This window comes from Erinaceus europaeus, chromosome 7, assembly GCF_950295315.1.
Source record: "Erinaceus europaeus chromosome 7, mEriEur2.1, whole genome shotgun sequence".
Lineage (NCBI taxonomy): Eukaryota > Metazoa > Chordata > Mammalia > Eulipotyphla > Erinaceidae > Erinaceus > Erinaceus europaeus.
In genome coordinates, this window is record NC_080168.1 from 43,039,676 (window position 1) to 43,063,293 (window position 23,618).

Genomic DNA, 23,618 nt, shown 5'->3' on the forward strand with positions numbered 1-23,618 from the left:
AATTTCCATTGTTCCAGTTCACTAGTTCTCCCAGCAACACAGCTTAAATCTCAGGCACATGGCCTGTGAACAATTGCTTAAGTGCAAACTGTGCTGTTGGCTTTTCAAGTCACAAAATTACTGTGCAAATTATAGAGCCCAGGGTGGGGGTAGATAGCATAATAGTTATGCAAGGAGACTCTCTTGTTTGATGCTCTGAAGTCCCAGGTTCAATCCCTGGGCCATTCTAAGCCAGAACTGATCAGTCTTTGGTAAAAATAAATTAATTAATAATTATTGTTATTATAATAAAGCCCAGGGCTGGGCTGTGACACACCCAGTTGAGTGCACATAGGCATAGGATGTGGGTTCAAGTCCTCACTCCTGACCTGCAGGGGGATGCTTCATGAACAGTGAAGTAGGTCTGCAGGAGTCTCTCTTTCTTTCTCTCCTCACTCCTCCTTCAGTTTCTCTCTGACCTATCAAATAAACTAGAAAGAAAAATAAATAAATGGCACTGGGACCAGTGGTGGTTTGTAGTTCAGGCACCAAGCCCCAGTGATAACCCTGGTGGCAATAAATAAATAGATAAATAGTAGAGCCCTATCTAAGTCAGTGACCAATCATGACACCTCTTTCTCAGTGTGTGGGTGATTTGGTCACCAGAACTCTGTCAGTTAGGTTTTTGTTTTTTTGTCCCCAGGGTTATCGCTGGGACTTGGTGCCTGCACCACGAAAGCACTGCTCCTGGTGGCCATCTTTTCTCCCCATTGTTGTTGTTGCTGCTGCTATTGTTGTTGTTGGACAGGACAGAGAAATGGAAAGAGGAGGGAAAGACAGAGAGGGAGAGAGAAAGATAGACACCTGCAGACCTGCTTTACCACTTGTGAAGCAACTCCCCCACAGGTGGGGAGCCAGGGGCTCACCCTCGTGATCTTTGCACCGGGTCTCTGTGCTTCTTACTGTGTGCGCTGTCATTTAGTTTTTGTACAGACAGACATGCATGTGGCTGGGATCCTTCCTAATTCCCACTGATAAGCCCATCTGACATTTACAAAATTGGGATAACAGGGCGGCTCAGGAGAAAGCACTAGACTTTCAAGCATCAGGTCCCAAGTACAATTGCCAGCAGCAATTATACAAACTTATGTTTTGGTTCTTGCCAGTAAAAATGGGGTAACAGAGAGAACTGGCTGACAAAGAGAAAAGCAGCCAAGAAACAAAGTCCCACTGCTGGAGTCAAGTTCAAAATCAAAGCAAAGAGGAGTTATAGAAGAAATAATTGATCATGGGAATGTTGATGCCATCACATTTAGATATGAGTGCCACCAGTCTCAATGTGCAGCCAAGGGAATACATCAAAGGTGTGTTTATAGGCATCACCCAGGTGAGTGGTTATGATAAAGAAGATGAAGATGTTCCAGGTGAAGAGACATGAAGGTTGGGGAAAGCATTAGATTTTCAATGTTTCCTTTCATTTTTTTATTATTTAATATATATTTTATTTGTTTTATTTATTTTTATTGCCATCAAGGTTATTGTTGGGGGTTGGTGGCAGCACTACAAATCCTGGTGGGCATTTTTTCTTAATTGTCTCTTTCTATTTTATTTGGTAGGACAGAGAGACATTGAGAGGGGAGGGAAGACAGACAGGGAGAGAGAGAGATATCCACAGATCTGCTTCACCACTCATGAAGCAACCCCCTGCAGGTGAGGAGTGGGGGGCTCAAACCTGGTCCTTGTGCATGGTGAAAAGTGCTCTTAACCAGGTGCACCACCGCCCAGCCCCCTAAAAGATGATTTTTTCCCAAAATGATATAATTGTGCTCATTTTTCAAACAGATGCAATCATTTTTCCACAATTTATTTAAATAGACTCACTATTAATAGAAATGTTGGCTATCTCCAAAACATTTGCTATTACAAAACATGTTCTAAATTTTGTCCTTTCAGATAAATTATTTTACAGTCATGCCAGTTTCTCTATAGGAAAAGTCATAAGTGAATTTGCTGGATCCAGAGTTAGGTGTACTTTATTTTTTTTAATATTTATTTTATTTATTTATTCCCTTTTGTTGCCCTTATTGTTTTATTGTTGTAGTTATTATTGTTGTTGTCGTTGTTGGGTAGGACAGAGAGAAATGGAGAGAGGAGGGGAAGACAGAGAGGAGGAGAGAAAGATAGACACCTGCAGACCTGCTTCACCGCCTGTGAAGCGACTCCCCTGCAGGTGGGGAGCCGGGGTTCGAACCAGGATCCTTCTGCGGGTCCTTGTACTTTGCGCCACCTGCAGTTAACCCGCTGCGCTACAGCCCGACTCCCAGGTGTACTTTAAATTGCAGTCAATATGAACGAATTGTTTCAATATGTTTCAACTACCATATGTCTACCAGTCACATCTGATACTGATTCACCTGGGATTCATGGATACAGTAAATCATCACATTTCTTTAACTTGATTTTACTTAGTAGATGAAATTATATTTCTTTGAAGTTTTTTAATATATATTTTCTTACTTTTTTATTGTTGTTTTGAGATCTGGATAGAGACAGAGAGATTGAGAGGGAAGGGAGATCTAGAGAGGGAAGAGAGAGGCACCCGCTGCACTGCTGTATCACTTGTGAGGCTTTCCTCCTGCTGGTGGGGGCCAAGGACTTGAACCTGGGTCCTTGCATATGGTAATGTCTGTGCTGCTCAACTAGGTGTGCCATTTAGCTTCCTTTGTTTTACTGATAGGACGGAGAGAAATTAAGAGGGAAGAGAGTGATAGAAGAGGAGTAAGAGAGACACCTGCAGAACTGCTTCACCACTCATAAAGCTTCCTTCCCCCCTGAAGGTGGAGACTGACTCGAAGCAGGGTCCTTGTGCATGATGTCCAGTGTACCCAGCTGGGGTGTTCTACTGCTTGCCCCCCTCCAATGTTTTAAATTATGTCCTGAAGTTGGGGGGGATAGCTTGTCTAGTGCACATGCTTTGCCATGTGTGCCCTGGATTTAAGCCTGGCCCTCACTGCATTGGAGGAAGAGTTGTTGCTATGGTATTTCTCCCTCTATCTTTCTATCTCTGTCTCTTTCTATCTGAAAAAGTCTGCCCAGACTAGTGAAGCCTCAGAAAAAAAATTATGTGCTATATAATAAACTAATATTATAATTTCCTTATACATTTAAAATCAACAGTGTTGAAAGTTTTTAGTATCTTGACAAAAAATTAAAGGACCTAAAAATAATTCTTAAAATTTTTTTTATTTGTTTGTTATTGGATAGAGACAGAAATTGAGAGTGGAGGGGGAGGGAGAGAGGGAGAGAGCCAGATACCTGCAGCCCTGCTTCACCACTAGTGAAGCTTCCCTCCTGTAGGTGGGGACCAGAGGCTTGAACCTGAGTCCTTGCACACTGTAGCGTGTGTGCTCAAACAGGTGCACCACTACCTGGCCCCAACCTAAAAACAATTCTAATTTATTCTGTTAAGGATTGAAACAGATCCTGGGACCTCAGAGTCTCAGGCATGAAAGTCTTTGGCATAACCACTGTACTATCTTCCTGGCCCTGTATTATCTCATTTGCTCTTCAGAAGAATCTCAAGAAATAAATGCTAGCATCTGTTTCATTTTGTAGGCAAGGAATGTGTATCTTAAAGAGTGTAAACAATTTGACCAAAATCACATGGCTAATAAGTGGCTATAATTATTGCACTCTAAATTCTAAGATTTTAACTTCTATGTTGTACATGGGTCCAGAGACTTGATAGGGGTTCCATATGGGGAAGAGAAACAGGTAGATGAAAGCACTAATATATTTTCTAATATAACAGTAGAAGGTCAGAGCAGCATTATCTTGGACCATGAGTTGGAAGAAATTTGATTTCTGGATAATTTGGTAAAGCAGCTTCCACGCCATCTCCAAAATTCATCTACATCAGAGAAACACCAACTTTCATAGTATTATTATTATGACATTTCTACTACTACAGTTAATGTGATCTTACTATGCCAAGAGTCCCAGTTCTGGCTAGTGAACTCTAAGGACAACTGACTTGAATGGTTTTGAGCAAGATGTTTTTCCTCCATGTGAAGAGTTTTACCTCCCTGTCCTGGTTGTCCTCAGGTCATGGAAGTGTTGAGGCACGACATGCAAAGCTTCATGAGTTTCCTGTGACTATAAAGCAAAGTGAAAGAAAATTTCAGAGTCTTTACACAGAGTCATGATGCCACTGAGACTGAGAAGTTAGCAGTCTGGAAGAGGTCCCTTACCAGATCCCAATCACACTAGGCCTCTAATCTTATACTTTCAGGCACCAGAACCAAAAGGCAAAAATTCTTCTGCTTATAATCCACCGAGCATATGGCATTTTGTTACAGCAGCCAGAAAGGATGAAGACATCTCTGTTGCTCCTTATTTCCTGTTTCAACTGGGTCCTTCTTTCTAGTTCCACAACCATACCCAAGTCTTGCCCTGGCAAAACAGAACAGCTTGCCCTGTGCTCATCAATCCTCTCCAGTCAGTTGTTTCTTTCCTTTCATGACCATGGCTCTAAACAGTAGACTATACAACAGGTGTTACTTGCATTTCCTTACTTGTTACCCATTCTTTGACCTCTGGCTATTCTACCTCCCCACTTCTGCTAAAAAGGATTTTAATCCAGGTTGCTAATAACCTCTCCTCATTTGCAAACTCAAACAGACAAATCTGCAGTCTTTTTCTGTATCTGCCCACTCTGATGACTTGACTTTCATAACCACTTCCACCTTGATGAAAATCCCCTTTGCCTGTGGTTTCTCTGACTTTGCCCTCACCCAGTTCCCTGCTGACCTCTGTGGCAATTCTTTCTTCATTTTCAACAGAGTCTCCTGTGTTTGCCTCTGATAATGCTTGCTGCTTCAGACACTAGTCTTCCCTTCTACCTCTCTCTCTCTTTCTTTTTCTACACTTCCCTCCTGGGTGGTAACTTCCTATCATTTCAAAGACTGCAGATAACTCTCTGGTGAATTGGAGACCTAGCCTAGATTTCTTGAATGTCAAAGTTGCTCTACCTTTGTTTCAAAACTCTGCCATCATATTTTGTCAGTGGACTGGATTGTGTCCTTTCCAAAGACAAGTATATCTAATATTTGCAAATTAGGCTTTATTTGAACATAAGATATTTGTAGATGTTATCAAGTTGAGATCATTAGGATGGATCCTTTCCAATATGACTGATGAGCTTAGAAGAGACACTGGAATTCTTTTTTTTTTTTTTTTTGTCTCCAGGGTTATCGCTGGGGCTTGGTGCCTGTACTATGAATCCACTGCTCCTGGAGGCTATTTTTTCCCCTTTGTTGCCTGTGCTGTTATTATTGTTGTTATTGTTATCGTTGTTGTTGGTTAGGACAGAGAGAAATCCAGAGAGGACTGAAAGACAGAGAGGGGGAGAGGAAGATAGACAGATCCGCTTAATCTGGATCCGTTTCATCGCTTCTGAAGTGACCCCTCTGCAGGTGGGGAGCTGTGTGGGGGGTGTTCGAACCGGGGTCCTTTTGCTGATCCTTGCGCTTTGCGCCATGTGCGCTTAACCCGCTACACTACCACCCGGCCCCCTGGAATTGTGCGTTATGTAGGTGGTAGGGGTCTTTCTGTCTCTTTCCTCCTTTCTTTCCTCTTTCCTTCCTTTCTTTTTCAGGAGAAACAGCATGTAATGCTGGAGGAAGAGACTGGAGGGGGTGATGCCTCTACAAGCCAAGGAATACCCAAGACTAAAAAAAACTGGAGAGCAGTCCCAGAGGTGACATAGCAGTGGGTTTAGAAGTGGGCGAACAAGGGTTTAGAAGTGTGAGAGCCTGGCGCTAGCTCACCCAGTTGAGTGCATACTTGACCATGCCTGAGGACCAAGTTCTGGTCATCACTTGGGTGCAACATATGAAATGGGAAGCTTCGAGAGCAGTCTTCCTCCCCGCCCCCGACCCCGGACAAAAAAAAGAGTCGGTCCACTGGGAATAGTGGAACTGCACATGTTCAAAGATCCAGAAAAACCTTGGTGCAAAAAAAAGGGGGGGGGCAGGGCCAGGTAGTGGCACACCTGTTGAGTGCATACATTAAAGAGCACAAGGATCAGGGTTCAAGTCCCCACTTCCCATCTATAGGAGGAAAGCTTCATGAATAGTGAAACAGGTCTGTAGGTATCTCTCTCCTTCTCTATCATTCCATTCCCTCTTGACTTCTCTCTGCTTCTACCCCAAAATAAATACAAAAAAATATTTATAAAAAAAAGAAAAGAAAAGAAACAAAAACATGAGGTCCTAAGTTTGAGCCCTAGCACCACACATGCTAGAATGATGCTCTGGTTCTTGCTTTCATTCTCATTATTAGAGGGGGGAAAAAATAGAAAGATGAGGAAGCATTCTCCTCCTACAAGGTTCAGAAGGATCAGGCCCTGCTGACACCTTAATTTTGTTTTTCCTTTTCTTATTTATTTATGTATTCATTGATGGGGGTCAGTAAAATAGCTCACTTGGATAGTGTGCTGATTTGCCATGTATGTGACCCCAGTTTAAGCTCAGTTGCCACCACACTTAAGGAAACTTTGCTGCTGTGTGTTTGTCCTCTCTCTCTCTCTCTCTCTCTCTCTCTCTTTCCCTCCCTCCCTTCTGCTTCTAAGGTTATTGCTGAAGCTTGGTGTCTGCACTATGAATCCACTGCTCCTGTGGTCATTTTTTTTCTTTTTGATTGTTTGGATAGGACAGAGAGAAATTGTGAGGGGAGGAGAAGATAGAGCTAGGGAGAGAGAAAGACCTGCAGACCTACTTCACCGCTTGTGAAGCGACTCCCCTGCAGGTGGGGGAACTGGAGGCTTGAACTGGAATCCTCGTGGGTCCTTGCACTTTGTACTATGTGCGTTTAACCCTATGTGCAACCTCTCTCTCTCTCTCTTTAGAGATGAAGAGGGAGTGAAAGAAACCACAGTACTAAAGCTTCCTTCAATGTAGTAATGGCTGGGCTTGAACCTGAGTAGCTCACAAACATCCCAGTGAGCTATTTTGCTAGCCCAACCCCTAAATTTTGAATGTTTTGCCTCTAGAACTATGAAACATTGCATTTCTGCTGTTTTAAACCACCTGGTTTGTGGTGCTTTGTTAGAGCAGCTCTAGGAATTTTACACACACTTCCTCCATTGTTCTGCAGCTCCTTATCTCACCCACCAGACATTACTTGCAATCCCTTTTGTTTGAGATTACTTTGCTTTTATCGTCCTCTCCATCAGTTATTTCCAGACTTTAAAATATCGCAAGTGGGCTTCTAAAATATGAGTATCAACATAGGGCTTGCAGCTTTTAATTTTGCCCTTAAGTCTTTTGCTATAAAGGCATCTGAAAGAAAGAAAAAGAACTCTGCCACCTGCTTATAGCACCATTCACAGAACTTAGAACATTTAACCTTAAACTCTCAGATAAGGCACAGTTCCTTAAAAACCTCAGGTTTTATGAGAAACTCACTGCTTTATTTCTGACTTTTCCAGTTTTGTCTGGGAAAAGATCCACAAAGACTTTTAACAAAAACATTAAGGAGTCCATAGTACATGAAAAAGATATCATCTCCTTAGTCTCTAACCACCTTTCCCAAATTCTCCTTGATCAGATTGTGAAATCATGGTAATAATCAGTGCTAAGAAGAGTTTGAAAAGCAGGAGCTAAAAAAAACAGTAAGAATATCTTTTTTTTTTTTCCTCCAAGGTTATTGCTGGGGCTCTGTACTAATAATCCACTGCTCCTGGAGGCCATTTTCCCCATTTTGTTGCCCTTGTTGTTGTTATTATTATTGTCATTGCTGTTGTTGTTGTTGGGTAGGACAGAGAGAAATGGAGAGAGGAGGGGAAGACAGAGAGGGGGAGAGAAAGACAGACACCTGCAGACTTGCTTACTGCCTGTGAAGCAACCCACCACTGCAGGCGGGGAGCTGGCTCGAACCAAAATCCTTATGCTCTGTCCTTGCGCTTCACATCATGTGAGCTTAACCCACTGCACCACCGCAAGCCCTCCCCTTATTTAAATAGGAAAAGGGGATATTACATAATGGTTATGCAAAAGGCTTTCATGACTGAGGTTCCAAGGTCTCAGGATCAATCCTCAGCACCACCAGATGCCAGAGCTTAGCAGTGCTCTGGTCTTTCTCTCTGCGTCTCTCAGTAAAATGAGATATTTTTTTAAATAAAAAAATAACTTTTCAGGGGCTGGGCAGTAGCGCAGCAGGTTAAGCGCATATGGTGTGAAGCGTGAGGAGCACAGTACTCATCGGGATTCAAGCTCCTGGCTCCCCACCTGCAGGGGAGTCGCTTCACAGATGGTGAAGCAGGTCTGCAGGTGTCTATCTTTCTCTCCCCCTCTCTATCTTCCCCTCCTCTCTCTATTTCTCTCTGTCCTACCCAGCAACAACAACAGCAATAGCAACAATAAAAATAATAAGGGCAACACAAGGGCAACAAAAATGGGAAAATGACCTCCAGGAGCAGTGGATTCGTAGTGCAGACACTGAGCTCCAGCAATATACCTGGAGGCAATAATAATAATAATAACATAACTTCTCAAAAGTAAGCTTATATGGATGAGAAGTCAGAGAGAAGGCTAAGTTTGAGGGAGGCAAGGACCTCAAGGAGGAGAAATAGCATACAAGAGAAGTTGCAAATAAATGAAGTGATCCCGGAGCACAGGTACCAGAGTGATGTATGTGGTTCTTTCTCTCCCCTATCTTTCTCATTAATAAATAAACAAAACGTTGAAAAAATGAAATGAAGATAAGGGCAGGTGAAATAGCTCACTTGGATAATGTGCTGCTCTGCCATTATGCTCCTCAGGTTCCATCCCAGCCCCCCACTGCACTGAAGGAAACTTCTGTGCTATGGTTTCGCATTCTCTCTTTCTCTTTATGTCTGTCTCTATCTGAAAAAAAACAGTAAAGAAATGAGAAAAATGAGTTTTAGAAAATGTGCAGTGGTCCGGGAGGTGGCGCAGTGATAAAGCTTTGGATTCTCAAGCGTCAGGTTTCCAGTTTGATCCCCTGCAGCACTTGTGCCAGAGTGATGTCTGGTTCTTTCTCTCTCCTCCTATCTTTCTCATAAATAAATAAAATCTTAGAAAAAAAAAAAAGAAAATGTGCTGTGCACAGTATGGACTTTCCCCTTACATTCTAGAAAATCTGAGGTAGGATCTAAATGTCTTTCAAATACTTTTTTCCTTTGTTGGACATGTACCTCCTTTAGTGTGATGCTGTATAGGGTACAGCTTATAAGGCAGCCTGACTGCCACAGGGTTACCTAATTGTCAGAGACAAGAACTCTGGAATCAGAAGTCCTACTTCTTCTTCTTCTTCTTTTTTTTTTTTTTTGCCTCCAGGGTTATTGCTGGGGCTCTGCCTGCATCATGAATCCACTGCTCCTGGAGATTATTTCCCACCCCACCCCCCTTGTTGCCCTTGTTGTTGTAGCCTCGTTGTGGTCATTATTGTTGTTGTTGATGTCGTTCGTTGTTGGATAGGACAGAGAGAAATCGAGAGAGGAGGGGAAGACAGAGAGGGGAGAGAAAGATAGACACCTGCACACCTGCTTCACCGCTTGTGAAGCGACTCCCCTTCAGGTGGGGATCCGGGGTCTCGAACCGGGATCCTTAACCGGGATCCTTCAGCCGGTCCTTGCGCTTCGCTCCACGTGCGCTTAACCCGCTGCGCTACCGCCCGACCCTCTCTCTCTCACTCTCTCTTTCTGTCTCTCTCTCTCTTTTTCCTGACAGGCCTTCTGCCATGTGCCCACTGAACAATCATGCTTTCCTTCTCTCTGTTGCGTTTCTCCAACATGGGAGACGACTTCTTGGAGTGCCGGAACACGTTTATATTTTCAGGGTCAACAGGATAGTGCTTGACAACGGAAGGCTCTCAAAGGTTAATATAAACTTGTATTACAGTCTCCCACTTACTTAAACGAACGACAAATATCTTTCGTGGCTCACCTGCCCCAACTTCTTGGCGCGGTGCCCCGCAAGCCGGGCCTGACTTGCCTTTGCAGACTCAGCTCTGTGGTCCCGGCTCTCTCGCGCTTTCGCGGGCACTCTAGAGTTTCAGGGTGCACGACCCCACCCCCCCTTGCAAACATGTTTGTATTTCCCTCTGCTTTCTCAGAGGTCCCGGCACTTGGTGCCTCTTCTCTGCTTGCGCTGTTTCAAGACCCTGACTTGCCTGCACCTCCCAGATGCTCCATGAAAGTAGCCCCTACTAAATAACGTGATGCCTTCCTTCTGCACGCCCAGAACCGGAGCATTTAATCGGGTGCATCCGTAAGACAGGTTCTTACACCCTGAAACCCATCGGCCTCAGTATCCGGGGTCCACACTGCGGAGGGGGGGGTTGTGTGGTGTGAAGGTGGGGCTGTCCCGCTGGGCTTCCCCCTCGGCGTCTCGCCGCCCAGCAGCCTGTCCCGGGAGCCCGCGGTCACGTGACCCGCCCCGGGCCCCTCTGGCGCACAGCTGGAGGCGGGTCGCCGCCTTCCCCTAGGAGCCGCGGCGCCGGAGCGGGCGCGGTGCATTGTGGGCAGAGGGGCGGGGGTTGGGAAGATGGCGGCTCCCAGCCTCCTCAACTGGAGGCGGGTTTCCTCCTTCACGGGGCCGGTCCCCCGCGCCCGGCACGGACACAGGGCCGTGGCCATCCGGGAGCTGATGATCATCTTTGGAGGCGGTAACGAGGGCATCGCGGACGAACTGCACGTCTACAACACAGGTCGGCGCGGCGGCGGCGGCGGCGGCTCTTCTGCCCCGCCTGCGGGCGCCGCGGAGGGGGAGGGGAGGGGAGGCGAGGCGGCGGCCGCGGCCCTGACAGCTGTCACCCCGGGTCACCGCCTCCTGCGGCGGCCGGCGGCCAGCGGGGCCGGCCGGGTCGTGCGAGTCGCTCCGCGTCCCGGACCGCGACTCTGGAGCCCCGCAGCCAGAACGGCACGCGCCGGCCCCGGACACCCGCTCCCTCGCCTCGGCCCCGCCGGCGGACGTGAGAGTCACCCGGCTCCCGGGTCCGGCCCACGTCAAAGCCCAAAGCAGCTCCAGACCGGGGCGCCCGCGGGCCTGGATTGCAGCCTTGGCTCCCTCTGCTTCCTGAGGAGGACGAGCGTCTTGGGGGTGGGGTGGGGGCTGAGGACAGAGAACGCGCGGTTCCCGTGCAGCCGGGTCCCGGCAGCGCCGCAGAGGTGCGCCCGGCTGGCGGCCGCTGTCGCGCTGTGCACACCCCGCGCCCCGCGCACCCAAGTCTTGTACACCCCGTACCCAGCGCCCCGCGCACCCAAGTCTTGCATACCCCGTACCCAGCGCCCTGCGCACCCAAGTCTTGCACACCCCGTACCCAGCGCCCCGAGCACCCAAGTCTTGCACACCCCGCGCACCCAAGTCTTGCACACCCCGTACCCCGCGCCCCGCGCACCCAAGTCTTGTACACCCCGTATCCCGCGTCCCGTGCACCCAAGTCTTGTACACCCCGTACCCAGCGCCCCGCGCACCCAAGTCTTGCACACCCCGTACCCAGCGCCCCGCGCACCCAAGTCTTGTACACCCCGCGCACCCAAGTCTTGTACACCCCGTATCCCGCGCCCCGTGCACCCAAGTCTTGTACACCCCGTACCCAGCGCCCCGCGCACCCAAGTCTTGCACACCCCGTACCCCGCGCCCCGCGCACCCAAGTCTTGTACACCCCGTATCCCGCGCCCCGTGCACCCAAGTCTTGTACACCCCGTACCCAGCGCCCCACACACCCGTCTTGCACACCCCGCGCACCCAAGTCTTGTACACCCTGTACCCAGCGCCCCGCGCACCCAAGTCTTGCACACCCTGCACCCCGCACACCTCGCGCCAGGGCTCTGCCCGCGAGCACCTGAAGCCCGGAGGGAGCATCTGCTCGGAGGAGGGGGGACTTCGTTTTCCACTTCTGATAAGTCTGTGTGCTGGCCATCATGAGCAAACTCTTTTTCTTTCCTTGCTGCAAGGTTTATCATCTTTTAAAGTTATCTGTCACCTTGGTAGGGATGTCAAAACCCTGATTTCGTAAGACGTGAGAGCTGGTTTAGGTTCTACTCTCCCAGTCGCTCAGGCTTAGCGTTGAAGTTGCTCGCTCGAGCATCAGATTTCATTTCATTATTATTATTGTTGTTGTTGCTATTTTTGCCGTATCACTGCTCCCCGCTGGTTTATGGTGGTGATGGGGGTGTTTAACCTGGGACCTCAGAGCCTCAGGCGTGAGAGTCTTGTTTGCATAACCATTATGCTAGCTACCCCCCCCCCACGTGTCAAATCCTTAATTTGGGAAATAGACCATGACACTTACCAAGTAGGGCTGTTGCAAGACTTAACTGATATAGATCAGGGCTTTTTAACAGCACACCAGTGACACTTTAAGCAGGTAGGTTTTTTTTTTTTTTTTTTTTTTGTAGTTTCATTATGGTAGAGGGCTGAACCAGTCAGTGAGGTGCCTTTCTGGCAGCAGCAGTCCTCAAATAAAGACAACTGAAAATGTTTTGTTTACCCCTGGGGTGCAAAATCACCCCCCAACCGAGAACCACTGACAGAGGTATTACAAATAATAATAAAATGACATCAATAACAACAACAGTAACCATAACAATAAAACAACAAGGGCAACAAAAGGGAAGAAATGAAATGAAATGAAATAAAATGAAAGAAAGAGAAATAAAAGGAACAAAGATGCACACCCATACTTGTGGTGACTGTGGTGGTGCACCTGGTTAAGAGCATACATTACAGTGGCCAAGGACCTGGGTTCAAGCCCCTGGTCCCCATCTGCAGGGGGAAAGCTTTGCAAGTGATGAAGCAAGGCTGTAGGTGTTTCTCTGTTTCTTCCTTCTTGATTTCTGACAGTTTCTGTCAAATAAATAAAGATAATAAAAATTTAAAAATATATGATAACTGGTTTTCATTTTATTTTGGTGACTAGTTACAAATCAGTGGTTCCTACCAGCTGTTAGAGGAGACATCCCTCCAGGCTGTGCTGCCCATGGATTTGTTTGTGATGGAACCAGGATATTAGTGTTTGGGGGAATGGTTGAATATGGAAGATACAGCAGTGAGTTATATGAGTTACAAGTAAGTTCATTTCAAATTCATGATCTCATTATGAAACTTTAATAATGACCCTGCTCATGATTCTCTGAAAAACTGCAAAAGTATTTCATTAACATACTTAAAAGAGTTTGAGCTTCAAGTTTTATGACTTCTAGGAAAATGTTACCAGTTCACTATAAAAAGTCTCACTTTCTAAGGTAAGTTTTTTTTCCCCCACACCTAGTGCAACATTTGTAGCATAAAGTATCTGCTAAGTAGCATCACTTGTGCATGTTACTTATTTAGGTTTTTGTATCTTAGTGGGATTATGCATGTACAAACTATTACATTTACTGAAAAAAAAAAAAAAAAAAACCATGTTAGCCTGTAACTGAAGCACCTAGAGGGCTTGTTGGAACACAGATTGCTAGGCCTTACTACAGTTTCTAAATCTGTGTTTCCTGTACTGGCACTCCCTATTTGCATTCCCCTGAAGCTCCTACCTGCTGAGATAGGTCCCTAGACCACACTTTGAAAAATCTTTGCCTTCATTGTAGAAATTGTTACCCTCTGTTGCCAGCACTTTTTTTTTCTTTTTGTCTATACATACGAAAGAGAGTTAACATATATATCCTTTTAAACACTTAACTCTATAAAACCAGGCTTAGCCCACTGAGACAGCTTTAGTTGACTTTCTTCCAACTGGCAGATATTCCCAGGGCCATATTCATGATGACATCTGGTAATTGACAGATTCGAGTACATCATACCAAGAAACTCATTGCAAAAGCAGTTTTAAGTAATGAAAGCATTCACGGGCAAACAAAAGGTTTAGAGTTTGGCTGGTTAAGTGATCTTTATGTTTATTTAAAGGCTAAAGTGTGTAGCATTAATTGCTTAGAGAAAGTAAGATTACACAAACTATATTTAGTCATGTAATACTTAATTTTTCATTTGGAAAATATTTTAGAACTATTGATGTTTATTATGACAAGCTTATCATGCCACCATAGAAATCTCTGAATATGCAAGACTAAACTGAACTTCCACTGGAGTATATATTTTAATTTCAGAAATTATCTGTTCGTCATTTTTCCCAGAAAAAGATATTTCTGGGATGGCTTTATTATTGAAATCTGGGTAGGTTCATATAACATTGACAGCGTAGAAGTACTTTCTTGATTGTGCCTGAATGTTTCTCTTCTCTCTCTCTCTCTCTCTCTCTCTTTTTTTTTTTAAGGCAAGTCGTTGGTTATGGAAAAAAGTGAAACCTCACCCCCCTTCTTCTGGTTTACCTCCCTGTCCTAGGCTTGGACACAGCTTCTCTTTATATGGTAACAAATGCTATTTGTTTGGTGGTCTGGCAAATGAAAGTGAAGATTCAAACAATAATGTTCCCAGGTAGGCTGATTCTTTTTCAAACCAGGTACTTATTCTGTGGTTTATATTAAGAGCATTTAACTTCTTCCATCTTTAATAATTAAAAGAGATGAAGCTTGGTTTGCTCTTTTTTCATTTAGACCTAATAATGAACAAATGTGTGTTTGCCTTAGTTCCTAGAGTGTGTCTATTTATAAAATATCATTTTTTAAAATTAAGATAGCTACAGAAAGAAATTAGGCAAGAGAAGGGGAGAGAAAGGGAGAAAGGCATTTGTAGCCTGCTTCACTGCTCATGAAACTTCCCTCCACCCCCTGCGAATGGGGTAAAAATACCACTTATCAGAAGCACCTAATAAAATTGCTATTAGTATGACTGCCTGTGGCAGTGTATTTGTCTACATTGAGCCATGATATATTTTAGTTAGGCCATAGATGATAATGAAAAATAATAGGTCGTTCTAAAAGTAGCTTTCTACTTTCTTGGGAATCTATAAAACAAAGGCTGTCATTTTCACTTTTCATGCAGGAAGCTGTTAGAGTGGTTCACAGTAGCAAATTCTTTTGGAATCACTCCTCCCCCTCTTTTATCCAAACAGAATAAGCTCAAGCTCTCCCTCTCTCTCTCTCTTTTTTGTATATTTATTTATTTATTTTCCCTTTTTGTTACCCTTGCTGTTTTATTGTTGTAGGTATTATTGTTGTTGTTACTGATGTCATTGTTGTTGGATAGGACAGAGAGAAATGGAGAGAGGAGGGGAAGATAGAGAGGAGGAGAGGAAGATAGACACCTGCCGACCTGCTTCACTGCCTCTGAAGCGACTTCCCTGAAGGTGGGGAGCCAGGGGCTTGAACTGGGAATCCTTACGCCCGTCCATCCGCTGTGCTACCGCCCAACTCACCCTTCTCTTGTTTTATTATTATTATTTTTTAATTTATTCCTTTTTTGTTGCCCTTGTTCTATTGTAGTTATTGTTGTTGTTGATGTCATTGTTGTTGGATAGGACAGAGAGAAATGGAGAGAGGAGGGGAAGACAGCGAGGGGGAGAGAAAGATAGATACCTGCAGACCTGCTTCACCACTTGCGAAGCGACTCCCCTGCAGGTGGGGAGCCGAAGGCTCCAACTGGGATCCTTACGCTGGTCCTTGTGCTTTGTGCCACTTGTGCTTAACCCGCTGCGCTACCACCCGAGTCCCCCCTCTCTTGTTTTTATATAGTACTTTCATCACATTGTCATTATAGCATTCAGAGTTGGAGATTTAGAGTTCAAAAGGTTGATTTTTTTTATTCACTGCTTACTGTGGATATCCTTTAGAGAAAGTAATCTAAGCCTGTTTCCTTTCACTGTGAAATGAGAGATTAAATTCCTACCTTACAGTGTCATTGCACTGGCTAAAATTAACCATTGACATAGTTTTAAAGTATTTTCACATTGCTATCATATACAATGCATGTTTTTTATCACCACGATAGTCTGGGTTTGTTTTTTTTTCCAACTTTTTTATTGAGTTAATGCATTACAGTAGTCATTGTCACATGCATATATTTCCATTATGTACCTGGCCCCCATAGTTCTCTTCCACCCTTTCCTAGCCCCCCTCCCCCCAAGTCCCTTACTTTGAAACAATACAGATAAGTCTGCTTTTTTTTTTCTTTTCTATTTTTTATTTATAAAAAGGAAACATTGTGGTCCGGGAGGTGGCGCAGTGGATAAAGCATTGGACTCTCAAGCATGAGATCCTGAGTTCGATCCCTGGCAGCACATGTACCAGAGTTATGGCTGGTTCTTTCTCTCTTTCTTTTTATCTTTCTCATGAATAAATAAATAAATAAATAAATTCTTTAAAAAAAAAAAAAGGAAACATTGACTAAACCATAGGATAAGAGGGGTACAACTTCGCACAGTTCCCATCACCAGAACTCTGTATCCCATCCCCTCCCTTGATAGCTTTCCTATTCTTTAACCCTCCGGGAGTATGGACCCAAGGTCATTGTGGGATGCAGAAGGTTGAAGGTCTTTTTTTTTTTTTTTTTGCCTCCAGGGTTATTGCTGAGTTATTGCCTACACCACAGTCCACTGCTCCTGGAGGCTATTTTTCCCCCTTTGTTTCCTTTGTTTTTTTATTATTGTTGTTATTGATGTCGTCAGTGTTGGATAGAACAGAGAGAAATGGAGAGAGAAGGGGAAGATAGAGGGGGGAGGGAAAGATAGACACCTGCAGACCTGCTTCACTGCTTGTGAAGCGACCCTCCTGTAGGTAGGGAGCCAGGGGCTTGAACCCGGATCCCTGCGCTGGTCTTTGCACTTCACGCCATGTGCGCTTAACCCACTGCGCTACCGCCGGACCCCCCCTTTTTTTGTTGTTTGTTTTTTTACCTATATTAGGTCAATGTTAAGAGTTTTAGATTCCTCTTTGCCTCTCCCCACCCCAAAACTTCAAAAACAAACATCATGAATTATTGAAATATGCTAAGTTGTAGTTGAAAGACTGCAAATATATGAATCCTTGGATTTAATTTTTGGCACTGTATATGCCAAAGTGGTGCTGTGTTATCTCTCTTTATATACAAATAAATTTTCAAAAAGGAACAATATCCTAAAATGTGAACAATTTGGAAACTAGAGAAGAGAAGAAAGCATATCCTACCATACTAATCCAAATAAATTTATTTTTAGCACATCTTTTTCAGTAAACATGTTTTAGTTATTGACTTGTTAATGTTTAAGAGAAAGCATGAAGTTCTTCCTCAGAATACCACTGTTCTCCAACATAAGTAAACACAAAAATCAATTTGTTGTACATTCTTTGGGGTTTTTGTCATGTAGCACACTTTATTATTCAAAAGTTTTTAAGTGGAATTGGGGCCTCATGCATGTGCAGTTCCTCCACTTCTGGCCCAACTTTTTATTTTCCATTTTATCTTAAAGAGAGAAACAGATGGAGATGAAGAGACACCATCTGTGCAGCTTCTCCCGATGCCATCCGTGGCACTCCTATGTAGTACTGGGGTTTGAACTCAGGGATTTCTTCATGATACACAGGTGCTCTGCCAGGTGAACTATCTCCTGGCCTCTTACTCAACTTTTGTTAGGTGATTGTACATGCTGGATATCCTTGTCAAGGTTGTGTTGCTTAAGGGAGCAGATGTGCTCATCACCTTGGGTTAAGTTTTTTTCAGAGGGAGAAAGGGAAAGATAACATAGTCCTGAAGCCCCCAGTGCAGTGGGGGCCTGGCTCAAAGCTGAGGCAGACACATGATAAAGTGGGCACACTATCCAGTTATCTTGCTGGCCCACATGTGCTTTTTAAAACATATCATTAAAACTAGCCCATTCATTCCCATTCCATTGATGAAAGCAAGCTATAAGGCCAGCCCCTGAGCCAGTCCAGAAAAGAATGTTCTAGAAGAGGGGAGCTGTGCATATTGATATTATCTGCCACACAGACATATGTTTTCTGTTGAAGAACTAGGATCTTTCTTTTTGCTTTCCAACTTTGATTATTCTGTTATTGCTGCTGTTTCCTTTGTATATATATATATATATATATATGGAATCAGGAGATAGTTTGCATGCTGCATCACACAGGAGCACCATGGACAGTACCATGGACAGTGGATGGTGGAGTGGTGCTGAGATGTCTCTCCTCTGCCTCTCACTCTTTTCTCTCTCTCTCTCTCTCTCCCTCCCTCTCTCTTTTTTTTAAAACTATTTTATTTATTTATGAGAAAGATAGGAAGAAAGAAAGAGCCAGATATCACTCTGGTACATGTGCTGCCAGGGATTGAACTTGGGACATCATACTTGAGAGTCAGTCCAATGCTTTATCCACTGTGCTGCCTCCTGGACCACTCTTTCTTCTTTCTCCTTTCAAGTAAAAAGATTGAAAAAGTTGGGCTTGGAAAGCCACTCATTGGTATCATGCATCCAGGAGCCCCTGAATATGCATGTGTATGTATCTATGTATATGTACATATGTATATATATATATATATACATATATATATATATATGATCTCCTCATGGCAGTAGATATAGGTTGATCTTATTATTTAAAAAAGATGTATTAATAAGAGAGAGAGAGAGGAAGAGGAAGAAGAAACAGAACCAGAGTATCACTCTGGCTCAGGTGATGTTGGGGACTGAACTTGGGATCTTGTTTGAGAGTCCAACAGTCTTTCCACTGTGCCCAGTCCCAGGCCACAATCCTGTTCAAGATATTTATTTTTATTGGGGGGATTAATGGTTTACAGTAGATACAGTTGTTGATACATTTGTAAACTTTCTCCTCCTTTACCATCGTGAAACCAGAACCTGAACACACACACACACCCCACCAGAGTCTTTTACTTTGGTGCAATACACCAAACTCAGTCCAAGTTCTGCTTTGTGTTTCTCCTTCTGTTCTTATTTTTTATCTTCTGTCAGTGAGTGAGATCATCACATATTTACCCTTCTCTCTCTACATTATATCACTTAAAATAATCCCTTTGAGCTCCATCCATTAATGAGGTGAAGAAGGTGAATTCATTCTTCTTTTTTTTTTATTTAAGATTTTATTTATTTGTTAATGAGAGAGAGAGCAAAGAGAACAAACCAGACATCACTCTGGCATACAATCTGCTGGGGATTGAACTCAGGACCTCATGCTTGAGAGTCCAATGCCTTATCCACTGCTTCAACTCCTGGACCATGAATTTATCATTCTTAATAGCTGAATAGTGTTCATTTACCCCTGCACCCTCTCTAGCATTTCTTATCACTCTCCTTTCTGATGTATGACATTCTCACAGGGTGAGGTGGTATCTTATTGTTGTCTTTATTTGCATTTCTCTGTCAGTGACTTGGAGCATTTTTTCACATTTCTTTTGGCCTTTTGTATCTCTTCTTTAGTTAATATTCTGTTCATATCCTTTCCCCACTTTTGGAGGGGGCCATTTTTGCTTTGTTTTGTTTTATTTGTTTTTTGTTGCTGAGTTTACTGAGCTCTTTCTATATTTTGGTTATTAGCCTTTTTGTCTGATAAATGGCTTGTGAAGATCTCTACCATTCTGAAAGGAGTCTCTTTGGGTAGTAGTTCCTTTTGCTGTGCAGAAGATTTGCAATGTGATGTACTCTCGTTGGTTTATTTGTGTTTTTGTCTTCCTTTCAACTAGACTTATGTCATTGAAGATACTTATAAAATTTAGATGGAATAGAGATCTGCCAATATTTTCCTTTAAATATTTGATAGTTTCTGGTCTAGCATCCAAGTCCTTTATCCAAGCTCAAAGGAATCAGGATAGGAGTTTACTCTCACGTATGGTAAAATGTACAGTTTCATTCTTCTGCACGTTTCAACCCAATTTTCCCAACACCATTTGTTGAAGACTCTCCTTTCTCCATTTAATATTTTGGGCCCCCTTGTCAACAGTTAGATGTCCATAGGTGTGGGGAACATTTATGTATTAGTGAGAGAGAATGAGAACATTACTCTGGCACATGTGATATACTGGTGATCAAACTCAGGGCCTCATGTATGCAAGTCCTGTGCGGTATTACCTACTTCCCCACTGTGAATTTACAAACTACACAAATTAGTTTACAGCTCACCTACTAATGGACGTTTAAGTGTTTCCATATTTTTGCTTTTTCAGAGGTTATTCATATTTAAATTTGCTAAGTACTCCTGAATCAACTCTAAAGAGATGAAACAAATAGTACTTTTTTTTTTTTTTTTTTACCAGAGAACTGCTCAACTCTGGCTTGTGGTGGGTGGGTGGGTGGTTGGGGGATTGAACCTGGGACTTGAGAGAGCCTCAGGCAAGAGAGTCTCTTTGCATAACCATTATGCTATCTACCCCCAAATTATACTCCTAATAACAGTGTATGAGACTATCTACACCCTTGACAATACTGAATACTCACTCTTCTTGATTTTTGGCACACTAATAGGCGAAATACATTTCATGAATTTATTTTAATTTTTTTTGACAGAAAATGAACTGGGGGGGGGTTGATAGCATAATGGCTATGCAAGGAGACTCTCATGCCTGAGGCTCCAAAGTCCCAGGTTCAGATCCCCTCACCACCATAAGCCAGAGCTGAACAGTATTCTGGTTAAAAAAAAAAGAGGGAGTCAGGCGGCAGCGCAGTGGGTTAAGCACACATGGTGCAAAGCGCAACAGCAGGCGGAAGGATCCCGTTCAAGCCCCCTGGCTCCCCACCTGCAGGAGGTTGCTTCGCAAGTGGTGAAGCAGGTCTGCAGGTGTCTTTCTCTCCCCCTTTGTCTTCCCCTCCTCTCTCCATTTCTCTCTGTCCTATCCAACAACAACAGCTATGACAACAGTAACAACTACAACAAGCAGAACAACAAGGGCAACAAAATGGGAAAAATAGTCTCCAGGAGTAGTGGATTCGAAGTGCAGGCACTGAGCCCCAGTAATAACCCTGGAGGCAAAAAAAAAAAAAAAAAAAAGAGAGAGAGAGAGAGAGAATAAACTTGATTAATTATGCTTATGGGATGTTTGTTATTCCTTTCCTGAAACCTTCTGTTTGTATTCTTGTTAATTTTTCCCTCTAAATTTGAAGTATAAATTATATATGGAACTTTGGTGGTGGGAATTGTGTGGAATTGTACCCCTCTTATCCTATGGTCTTGTGAATCAATAATAAAAAACAATTAAAAATTAAGTAGTTTGGAGTTATGAAAATAGCTCAGCTAGGAGAGTTTCCACTTTGCCATACAAGCAGCCCAGGTTTGAATCTTGCCCCACAGCACTGGGGGAAGCTTCAGTGCTGTCTTTCTATTGTCTTTTATTTCTATCTGAAAAAGTTGACCTGGAGTGGTGTTAAAAAAAAAAGTAAAATTAAGTTGTTTGTAATCTTATTGCATTATGAGAGTTTTTAGGCTGGGGAGCCAGCATAATGGTTCTTCAAAAGACTTCAATGCCTGATGCTCTGAGGTTCGAGGTCCAATCTCCAGTACGACCATAAGCCAGAGCTGAATGAGCAGTGCTTAGGTCAGTCAGTGTCTCTGTCAATCTCTTTCATTTAAAATAAAATAGTAAAAAAAGAGAGAGAGAGAGAGAGAAAGAAAAATAAAGCAAATAATTAATAAAAACAATTATGAGTCTTTATATTCTGAATGCAGGTCTTTTTTTTTTTTTAACTCAGTGATTTTTCATCTCTCACCTCCCCATTCTGAGTTCTTGGGTCTGCTGAAATAGACCGTAGTTTATTAGTGATAATTCACTCTGTATTTCCCATGCTAGGTTTCTTTTCCTTTTTCTTTCCCCTTATCCTTTCTCTCTCTCTCTTTCCCCATCCTCCCTCCGCTATCTTTCTTTCTTTCTTTCTTTCTCTCTTTCTTCCTTCCTTCCTTCCCTCCCTTCTTTCTTTGTGTTTGTTAGTTTGTTTGTTTCAGAGCTGGGGCCTCATCCACACAGTTCACCACTCTGGGACACTTAACTCATTCAGATAGAGGCATATAGAGACAGAGAATACCACAGCATTGAAGCTTCCTGTAGTGTTACAGGCACCTCCTGTGTGCTGTTGGCATTCAAACCTGGCCCTTGGACATGGCAAGACAGATGGTCCTACTTAGTGAGCTGTATTTTGAAACTACCACCATTTTGCTGTCATGGACAAGAGAATTGGCTGAATTATAGCAGGAATTTTTTTCATCTCTTTGTTTACAGAAAAGTGCCTGTTTGATAAATATGTATTGAGTGAATAAGATAAGGAAATCCTGATTTTCCTGACCTTTTGTATTCTGTGAATTTTTCATGGTCAGTTGATATTGTCTTTACAAATAGAAACAAAAAGTCATAAATGGTATTATGTTAATGTTCTCATTTCTTTTATGCTACCTTAGATATTTAAATGACTTCTATGAGTTGGAGTTACAGCATGGCTCTGGTGTTGTGGGCTGGAGCATCCCACTAACTAAAGGAATCATGCCTTCTCCAAGGGAATCCCATACAGCTATTATATATTGCAAAAAAGACTCTGGAAGTCCTAAAATGTATGTTTTTGGCGGGATGTGTGGTGCACGCCTGGATGACCTGTGGCAGCTTGACTTAGGTAAGTTTGATTTGATTCACATTCAGGAATTGACTCTGATAGACAAAGGGAATTTAAAATTGCCCTGAAAGAAAAGTTTTTTAATCATACTCTTTATTGAGTTGCATTTTAAGATTTATAGCTAGGACCCAACCTGAGATGCCGCCAGGATATGTGTGAATGGTTGATGATTAATCTAGTTGAACAGAATAAATGTTTTATTTATTTATCTTAAATTTTATTTATTTTTTGTTTTCTTTTTTATTTGCTATTGAATAGAGACAGAGAGAATCTGAGAAGGGAGGGGTAGATAGGGAGAGAGACAGAGAGATAACTTCAGCCCAGTTCACCACTCATGAAGCTTTCCTCCTGCAGGTGGTGACCAGAGGCTTGAACCTGGGTCCTTGAGCACTGTAATGTGTGCACTTAACCAGGTGCGCCACTGCCTAGCTCCTAAAATAAATGTTTTAATTATGATAGTCCCTCCCCTTTGAACCCTTATTAGTAGGATTTCCATATGTTCTGGGTTGTCTGGAATGGTATTAATTTATGCTTTTTGTCCTACATAGTTATGAAAAGTATCCCAGGGGGCCGGGCGGTAGCACAGTGGGTTAAGCGCATAAGGCGCAAAGCATAAGGACCGGCATAAGGATTCCAGGTCCAGCCCCTGGCTCCCCACCTGCAGGAGGGTCGCTTTACAAGCGGTGAAGCAGGTCTGCAGGTGTCTTTCTCTCCCTCTCTCTGTCTTCCTGTCCTCTCTCGATTTCTCTCTGTCCTATCCAAAAAAAAAAAGCAACAACAACAACAGTAATGACAGCAACGTCGATAAACAAGGGCAACAAAAGGGAAAAGGTGGCCTCCAGGAGCAGTGGATTCGTAGTGCAGGCACTGAGCCCCAGCAATAACCCTGGAGGCAAAAAAGAAAAGTATCCTGTTTCACTCTGAGAGAGTCCCAGTTTTCATGATCAAGTTATATGGATAGTCTACCTCTCTCCAGGAAATGTAGCATGCATAATGCTATTTCTTCTGGTCAGTGAAAAAGTCTTTAATAGCACTTTAAAAATTTTTTAATTTTATTTATTTATTTATTTTTACGGGTGAGTGCAGGGGGAGAACCAGAACATCACTCTGGTCCTTTAATGCTGGGGATTTACCTTGAGATC

At 43.4% G+C, this 23,618-nt stretch overlaps 2 protein-coding genes across 10 annotated transcripts in view; one reads left to right on the top strand and one right to left on the bottom strand.

The window, feature by feature from the left end:
• The window catches only part of GLT8D2 (glycosyltransferase 8 domain containing 2), a 91,910-nt gene extending 81,598 nt beyond the window's left edge, over positions 1–10,312 (bottom strand). For all 3 annotated transcript variants that reach the window (XM_060194312.1, XM_060194310.1, XM_060194308.1), the window contains exons 1-2: positions 9,948–10,312; positions 4,013–4,134 (exon numbers count right to left, since the gene is read on the bottom strand). The gene's annotated coding sequence lies outside the window, so the exon portion shown is untranslated. The remainder of the gene's footprint in view (positions 1–4,012; positions 4,135–9,947) is intronic.
• Positions 10,313–10,520: 208 nt separating this feature from the next.
• HCFC2 (host cell factor C2) overlaps positions 10,521–23,618 on the top strand; it is a 49,806-nt gene continuing 36,708 nt past the window's right edge. For 5 of the 7 annotated variants that reach the window (XR_009550688.1, XM_016190328.2, XM_016190329.2 and 2 more), the window contains exons 1-4: positions 10,525–10,710; positions 12,925–13,073; positions 14,272–14,432; positions 22,268–22,476. Coding sequence is in view for 6 of the 7 variants with exons in the window: in XM_016190328.2 (XP_016045814.1) it covers positions 10,548–10,710; positions 12,925–13,073; positions 14,272–14,432; positions 22,268–22,476 (682 nt within the window). In the remaining variant the exon portion in view is untranslated. Of the gene's footprint in view, positions 10,711–12,924; positions 13,074–14,271; positions 14,433–22,267; positions 22,477–23,618 lie in introns of all 7 variants that reach the window. The other 2 variants (XM_007527914.2, XM_060194304.1) reach the window with 2 other exon arrangements.